Genomic DNA, 9,368 nt, shown 5'->3' with positions numbered 1-9,368 from the left:
AATATTTTGCGTCTGAAACCCATTTTTGTCTTCAAATAAAGTTTCCCATCCTACTACGTATAGAGTCAGACTTTCAATAATCCCTCCAGTAATCCGGTGTTTTTAGGCCGGTTTTCTCCGAGCATAGAAGAAGAAAACATAGTGCGCACATGTTTATGAGCAGAAGTTTGTTATTTAAATGGACTTTTTCAATCAATCTGCAGTAATTCGGCGATTTCGTTAACCCAGTACACCCTGGTGTGATATGTGCCAGATTAGAGAGAGTCTACTGTACTAATAATTCATATCTCTATTAGTTCTAGAAAAATTGAATTCCATCAGCCTTTTTTTTTTTTTGCTGGTAATTTTTCAGTTTTTCCCCTCAATTTTTTTTCTGCAACACTGATTTTAACCATCCTCATGCCCCGTTACTGAAGACAATGTCCTATTTACAGAACTAAATGGGCTATAGCCCAGGGCGGCAAGTTCAGAAGGTCGGCAAATTTGAGGATTGAGTGGCCAAGAAAATGAGCAAAATGGGAGAAGGGCGGTGAAATTTTTATAACCGTCAAATAAACCCACCTCTTCCCAGACAGCAAGTGACCGTGTCAGTGAGTGACCTAGAGAGTTTGCAAGCACGTGAATGAGCAAAAGCGTGACTTAGAGCGGGAGTAATGAATGATCAAATGAGTGACATAAAGAGTGAGGGACCAGTTCAGTGAGTGGCCTAGAGTCAGCCGTCAGAAGCGTATACTGGGCCCTCGGAAAAAGTAATTTTTCTGAGCCCCCTACCTGGCGAGACACGTTTACTTTTAAAATTTTAAACCAGAGGTCCCTCTGCATTTGAGGCCCCCGCCCGCGGGGAATGCGTTAAGACGGTATTGTCTAGAGCGCGTGTAAGTAACGAAACAATTACCAAAACCAGCGTCAAACACGTGTGTGACCAAACAGGGTGCAAACATGTAAATGACTAAAACGTCCGTCCCACGAGAGTTTGCTAGGGGACGCTGGGTAAGATAATTAAAGTTAATAAAAGTCTTCGTCGGACATAAACCGCAAAAATAACAGCCGGCGTGAAGTAAACCGTGCTTGTTCGGTCATTCACAAAGGAAGACGCTCGTTCCTCTGCCTTTGTATTGAAAGCCTTAAAAATTATTGCTTCCCCGAGGCCCGAGACGACCGCGGATCCTGACAAAGACTTTTATTATCTTACTTTAATTATCTTATCCAGCGTCACCTAGCAAACTCTCGTGGGACGGACCTTTAAAAGAGTGACTTTGATACAGGTGTACTTGCACGAGTGGGGGGAGGGCTATAACATGGGATGGAAAATTCGTGGATAGAGTAGTCGAGAAAATTAGACTAGAGTGGAAGGGCGGTGAAATTTGAATAGCCTTCAAATCGGCAAAACCGTAAATGCGCTTCTGACTGAACATCAAAATTACTCTCAATCTCCTAACCTGAATCTCTGGTTCGGTTTCAAATAAACAACTCATAAAGGATGAAAACTTTAATTTGGAACCACCTTAGCAGGAGTTTCAGAGAATTACTAATCAGGAAATATAAAATCTTGGAAGCACAAATACACGAAATACTAAATGGTAAATCTTGCTTATTCGAATAGGACGTCAAGATAAAATATGAAAATGTTTTTAAATATGAAAATATAGCATTGAAAAGTTATTGAAACAAGTATAGACTGTTTTCGATAACAAGAAATAATTGACGCATATTTCAATAAAATATGTGGGTACTAATTTGTCTGCATAATTAAGAAAAATTTAAGAGTAAAAAAACTTCCTAATGAAATTCTAATATTGCGCGATTTAAAATAATAAATTTCTTATTCAATTTTGTGCAGACTATATGGTTGTCAAAAACCTATTCAAAAACAGTTTTTCGCCACAGATACGTTAAATAGCAAAAGCTTACTTTCATGCAAATTGAAATGATTTTCATTATTATTTAATTATGATTATCAAGTGCACAATATTAATTTTCAGATTTTTTGTCTGAAAAGATGGTGGTTAAATTTAATTCCCGCAGAGCATCCGACTCCACACAATCAATTTTATATAGTGGATTCCACTTATAACGTTCCTCAAGGCCGAAACATGGGAAGAGGAGGTAGGTTTGGTGCCCCGGGCGCTGGACCGGAGGGGGGGGGCGTGAATTTCAACATTTTACCTGCCCTTTAACAGGGACACCAAGATGCTGACCAAGCATCTGGTTGCGGCACTGCTCTTAGAACCTTTTCCCGCTTAGTGCGATTCATTTTCGTGGTTCCATCTTCAACTAATGCTCAGACCATAGAGACGCTTTAAACGGGAAATATTAATATTTCCGTTTAAAGCGTTTTTCCGCTTAAAACGATTTTATGGTGGTTTTTGGAAAAGTATTATACGCGCGATCCACTTATAATGTTTAATCCAGGTACTTATTTCAAATTACAAAGGCTTTAATTATTAGATGGGGCAGAGGCCTATATTTTCATAGATATTATAGAGAAGCTATGTGTGTTCAAATGCTCACCTTCTGGCGCAGGTCTTTTGAGCTACGTTTTCTAGGGGGGGGGGGGGGGCTTTGCTGAGATTTTCCATACTTTTAGGCCCCACTATAGTGAATTTGTAGAGTGAAAATCAAAAAATGATAAGAATCGTCCTGAGCCCTGTTAGCCTCACCCTGTGGGGGAACCCCCCGTTAATGTCATTATCAGTGAATCCGTAAGCGAATGCAGCTTCATTCTCTGGGAAAACCCCAGATGTGCTACAAAAAGTAATAGAATTAATTTTCTTAACATCCATTTATTTTAAAATTTTAAAATTTTTGCTTACTGAAAACAGTTTTTTTCGAAGACATGGTCATTTTTTGATCCACGTCAAGCTTGCGGGTTTCAGGACTGAATTTAAAAAAAAAGAGATAACAAAGGCTAGAAAACGATGATTCATCTTATAGGATGAATTGTGCTTTATTGAGCGTTACCAAGAAAACTGAAGGGTGTAAATTTTTTTGCCTCTCTACACGAGCCCTTAGGCGCTAGGGGGTAAGCGAAAAGGCAGCGTGACAGCCGAATCGTATGGAATCCCTGTAGAACCTTGGTGGGAATACAATTGACCCTCCTCCGGCTATGACTTCTTCATTTTTTCGACCTTACCAGCAGAAATCTCAAGGTGAAACTTGGGGAACAAATTTTAGGGAAAGGAACTTTGAGAAAAAAAGGAAATTAATTAAAAAAATTAAGGATTAATAAAGAAAAAAAGTGAGGTAACTGGAGTTATGTTTGCTTGAAGGCTCTTGGGAGGGGCGATCGCCCCTTCACCTATTGTTTAAAGGCTCTTGGGGGGGGCGATCGCCCCCATCGCCCCCCCCCCCTGGATCCGCCACTGATTATATATATAAATAGAAAACGGTTCGAAAACTTTTGGGGTTTTTCTTATGGGAAAATATAGCAGACATTTTAAATTTGGTACTCACATCAGATGCAGCATGTTAAGCCATAAATGCTTAACCCATGTCCTGTGCTCCAAATGCGGCCCTCGGAAGCATTTGATGTGGCCCGTGACAACAAAAAACAAAACAAGGCCCTCGAGTGGTCTCAAGCACATTTCAAAATTACTTGAGCGACTAACGGCACACCTCCAGTTCACTTAAGTGGATCGTGATACATTTGCAGATTATCCTATTTGAGTGGTTAGTGGCACATTTCCAGATCTCTCGAGTGGCCCGCGGCACGCTTGCAGATCACTTAAGCCAGGATTACGAGACAGCATTGTTTTGCATTGTCTGTTTTTACGAAGAGTGCATACCTGGTAAAAACAGACAATGCAAAACAGGGAACAACCAGGATTACGAGACAGGGAAAGAAAGCATTGAGGGCTAAGGGTCACAGGGAACAGACGACCCCACAGCACCCCCAGACATCTACCCCCGGAGCGCCGCAACGGAAAAGAACATCGGGCCCTGAGCGGAGAAAGAGGGACACCACACTGGAAGAGGACACAGACATCTCCGACTCAGATATTGATATACCAACAAACCGGGTCAACGGGGACGAGACTCCAAAAAATTATATAGATGCAGATGCGGAAGATCCCGCCTACATTGAGAAGATTCTAAAAGAACATGAAATTATAAAGAAAAAATACGGAGTTATAAATATAGCTGAAATGATAAGACGGGTGAGAGTCACCCTGCACTACAGCACCGGTCCGAACGAACGACGAAAATACAGCGTGCCCACCCACGAACGCCGTAGAGCGGACAAACTGTTAGATATTATCCTTCTATGGGCCGAGGCAACACTGAAAGTAGCAAGATCGACCGCTTGCCAGACCGAAACAAACGAGCAGAACGGACCAACGGCACAAAATGAAGGCACTAAAGATGACCCCAGCGACACACAGGACACTTGCCCCCACTGTCGACCAAACTGACAAGACGGAGGAGGAAATTTCCACCAGCATCCCCGAAGAAGCGAACCCTCAGAGACCTGAAGTGAGAGAATCTGGAGAGGGAGAGAACGGAGAAACCACAGGACCCCAGAGGCGAATCACCAAGACAACTGCGAACAGCAATGGAAGAGGACAGGTACAACAGACCACTCGAAATAACGCCCAATACGCCCCACTCAAATCACCATTGCATCATCGACCACAGAATGCACAGTGGAACAGATAGAGGGAACAACAGAAGAAGGTTGGAACACAGTAAATACTAGAAGAAAGAACAGGACCTACTTCAATCAGAACCTCCCAGTACATGATAGCAGAAGCGGCTATGAACAGGGAGGTAACAAACGTATGGGAAACCCGGACACTTGGCAACGAAGGCAACACATCGCAGGCTCTCATATACAGAGATACATGAGGCAGACTTTTCCAAGAAGGAATAATCAACAAAGATTTAAAGAGATTGACAGAGATCAAATTAGAGAACACAACCAACTGCCACACACACACTCCGAAGGAGTGCGTCAATCACCCAGCACAAAACCTTCGCTCAAGCCATCTCACAAAGGTCAAGCTTCACACTCCAAACTACTTTTTTGGAACGTATCAACACGCAGAGAACGAGACGAGACTTCATCGAACAAATGGCGTACTCAAAACTCGATAAGTACATTCTTAACACCAAAATGACCAACGACGGCATATAAATAGTGTGCTCGAGCCCAATCTTCGCCAACGCCATCAGTCGAGAGATCTCAAACAATTTCAAATTGAAATACCATCTCGCAATATCGTCCACAACACACCGCTGCTAAAACAACTACATATCTAAACGAAAGAAAAACACAAACAATGAACCAACAGAGCACTAAACTGCTTCAATATAATTGTGACAGGAGTGAGCCAGTCACTCATCTTCTGATTGAATTTATTCAAGAACAAAAAATAGACATGGTTCTACTGCAGGAGCCCTGGGGTGTCAGAGACGACGGAACACTGAAAGGATTCCCACAAAAATGGGCACAGTGGACCTCGATCAACAAGAAAGCTGCTATCTTGATCCCAAACAACAGAATTCAAGGAACAACGTTCGCAACGTCAGAGAACAGTGTAACCATCAAGACCAGTCTCACGAATCGAGAGTACATATTTTCATCAGCTTACTCGTCCCCATACGATAAACTAAAAGACACGACAAATGAACTCCACACAGTAATAAGAAGAGCTGGCATCACACCGACCATCATCTGTGCAGATCTCAATGGACCCCACACGGTGTTTGGATACAAAAAAACTAAACCCAGGGGCTCAAAACTCCTGGATTTTATAAGATCCTCTAACCTAACGATTCTCAATGACGGAGGAATCACATACAGCCACGATGAAAAAACAGGGTCCCCTGACGTCACCCTTATAAACGAACATACCACACTGGACCGCATCGAGTGGCAAATTCACGAAGAAGCAAGCCCAGGTCTTCACAAATACATAGTCATTCAGGTACACAATAGCCCCAAAACAGAATCAATCACAAAATTCTCAAACTCAAGAAGGCGGATCGAAAACTTTCTCAAAAAGCTAAAACCAAAGGTGAAGGGGCTGACACATAAATTCAACAGGGCCAATAACGAAAATGAACTCGAGCAAACAGTAGAGGAAACCTTCAAAATTCTCCAGAACATCGGGGACGAGACACTAAAGGTCTCCAGAGAGACAGAAAAAGATCACACCCCATGGTGGAGCCAAGACCTCGAGATCATGAGGTAACGATATCGGGCCAGCAAAAAACGATACAACAAAGCCAAGGACGAGGAAAAAATCAGGGCCAAGGAAACATTCCACAGAACTAGAGCAGCTTACACAAAAGCGATTAAAAAAAGCCAAACGAGATCAATGGAAAAAGTTTTGCATGGAAGCATCGGATCCATATGGTGCAACATATAAAGGCACAGTAAAAAGAAGAGCAAGACCAGCCCAACTTATGATGGAGGAGGGAGAAAATCTCACGATAATGGACGCAGCAAAACGCCAACTGGAGAGGATGTTTCCCGCTAGCAACACATCCAGGGAACTCGATCTCGAACAACTTTTAAGTACCCCCAGGAACAATAAAATCAGAGAAAGGCCGATTACGAAACCAGAAATATCTAGAATTATTAATCGTTTCAATGATAAGAAAGCACCGGGCCACGACCACATCAATAATAAACTTCTCAAATATATTAACCGAACGTTCCCCGGATTCCTGCCCGCTATGTTTAATAAATGTTTTCAATTGAGTGTATTCCCTCAGCACTTCAAGTTGGGGAAGATTTTCCTTATCCTCAAGAAAGATAAGGATCCAAGGGACATACACTCGTTCCGTGCAATACATCTTCTTCCAACTATCGGAAAAACGCTGGAGAAGATCATAACCCAACATATCATATACCACACCGAGAAAGAGAACTGGTGGAGCGACAAACAATTTGGATTCCGCCAGGGACGGACACTCAACTGAGCACGCATTGCTTGAAATAAAAGAAGAAATCGGCAAACGAAAAAATGCTATGCTCGACACAGTGCTTATCTCATTAGATATCAAACACGCGTTAAACTCGATCAAACACAGTACAATCATAGAAAAACTCAACAATATGCCAATCTCAAACCAACTCTTCAAAATCGCATGCAACACGTTGAAAGGAAGAAAAGTTGCGATACAGACGCAAGACGGACTAGCCATTCACGACCTTTCCAAGGGCTGCCCGCAAGGCTCTTGCTCCGGGCCAACACTTTGGAACGCAGTCATAGACAGCCTACTTAAAACAAAGTGGCCAAACAGCACCAGAATACAAGCGTTCGCTGATGATATTGCAGTGTTGGTATCGGATCATACCAAAGAAAAGACAAGGAAAAGGGCTATGGGGGTCCTCGACACAATACATAACTGGATGGAAGCACATGGATTAGAGGTGGCAACGGAAAAATCCAAATTTTTATGGATCTCCTCCAAAAACCCCGTATCGCTCCGAATGAATGGCTCACTAATAAAGAGAACCAAGGTACTTAAATACCTCGGAGTACACATTGATGGAAAGATGTCGTTTGTGGACCACATTCAGCAACAAGGAGACAAGGCCAATAGAATTCTCCCCACTCTACTCAGCTGTGCGGGCAGCAACTGGGGAATAAACAGCAGAATGCGGCGAATATTATACATCACAGTCATCCAAAGAATTCTCACATACGCGGCACCAGTCTGGGGGAAAAAACTGTCCCAACAAGCCAAAAAGAAGCTGGATTCTACGCAAAGAGGCTTCTTGCTATACATCACGAAAGCATATTCGACGACCCCGACCAACGCCCTTCAGACGATCACGGGTCTCCCCCCACTAAGTCTCTGGACAGAGTTTGAAGCCAAGATGGGACTGTTGACCAGGCTTAAAAGACCCGCCAGACCGGAGAGAAGCTGCGGGATAGTCACGCCCTCACAAATAGACCAAAAGGCTACAGGATGGTCGGCCCACCCAGCCACCAGCACCAAGCAGGGACAAATCTGTCTGAAAGAGGAGCAACCAACAACAGAGACAGAGATTTACACAGACGGGTCTAGAATGGATGAAGCCACGGCGGCAGCTCTCGTCATCATCGAAAAACAGAAAATTACACACAAATGGGCCCATAAACTAAATAACGAGACCTCGGTCTTCCAAGCAGAGATGCATGCTATTCTGGAGGCAGTCAAAAAGGCCCAAGTGATGAATCGACCAGTCAGAATAATAACGGATTCTCTCTCATCACTTCAATCGATTGCTGACCCGCTATCCAAAACGGAAGCAACCAGAATTATCAGAGGAATTCTTATTAATAGCCCAAACATCTCGCTCTCCTGGGTGAAGGCGCACGAAGGCAACTGGAGAAACGAGGAGGCAGACACACTGGCTAAACAAGCCACCAAGAAGGAAACCGTGGATCACCACCTCCCGTTCCCCATCTATTCAATAAATGCCTCAGCTTCAATATTTTCCCTACAGCATTCAAGAAAGGGCAACTGATACTATTTCTAAAACCAGGAAAAGATCCGAACAATATCAACTCATACCGTCCAATAGTTCTTCTAAACACAGTGGGCAAAATTCTCGAAAAGTTGCTGACACAAAGGATCAACTACTACATCGAGAAAACGAAGTGGATCAGCGATAAACAACATGGATTTAGAAGAGGATTCTCGACTGAGACAGCACTCTCAAAGATTCATGACAGCATACAAACATTTAAGAGCCAAAAACAAGATGTTGCCCTAATATCAGTAGATATTAAGGGAGCCTTCAATAACATTTCACATAAAACAATAGTAAAACAACTTCTCAACATCTCAATGCCGGACAATGTGAGAAGAACAATGATTGATGCAATCAGAGAAAGACATATATCCCTTTTTACAGATGAGGGCGAGGCCACTATAGTTCAAACGAAAGGGTGCCCTCAAGGTTCCTGTAGTGGGCCGATGCTGTGGAACCTTGTCATAAATGACTTACTCACAAAAAACTGGCCTGAAAATATAAAAATTCAAGTGTATGCGGATGATATTGCTATGGTAATTGGTGATTCTACAATCCGCAAGGTAACTGAGCACGCAAAAGCAGCAATGGTATTATTGGATACTTGGCTCACGAAAAATAATTTAGAGATCGAATTCTCCAAATCAAATTACTTGTGGATTTCTCACAAAAAGGGAAGACCAACCATTAGACTGCGAAACAATCCAATAAGACACAATATGAACATCAGATATTTAGGAATAATGTTTGATAGAAACCTGACATGGTTCAAACATGTGAATTATCTGATCACGAAAACACAGAAATGCTTACAAAATTTTAAAAGAATGGCTGGTCCTGCATGGGGCATTAATACAAGAATTAGAAATACGCTTTATAAAGTTGTCGCCATCCGCAT

At 42.6% G+C, this 9,368-nt stretch overlaps 1 protein-coding gene across 1 annotated transcript; it reads left to right on the top strand.

Annotated features, from left to right (window-relative positions):
• The first annotated feature begins 7,507 nt into the window (after positions 1–7,507).
• Positions 7,508–8,464, top strand: LOC149079569 (uncharacterized). The gene has a single exon (XM_089240426.1). It carries the CDS (start codon positions 7,508–7,510, stop codon positions 8,462–8,464), a length of 957 nt encoding a protein of 318 aa, XP_089096552.1.
• Positions 8,465–9,368: the final 904 nt, after the last annotated feature.

The sequence above is a fragment of the Pholcus phalangioides genome, unplaced genomic scaffold (genome assembly GCF_987345545.1).
Source record: "Pholcus phalangioides strain wild (caught in Gottingen) unplaced genomic scaffold, Ppha-v1.0 ptg000012l_1, whole genome shotgun sequence".
Taxonomy (NCBI): domain Eukaryota; kingdom Metazoa; phylum Arthropoda; class Arachnida; order Araneae; family Pholcidae; genus Pholcus; species Pholcus phalangioides.
This window is presented reverse-complemented; position numbering and strand designations above follow the sequence as displayed.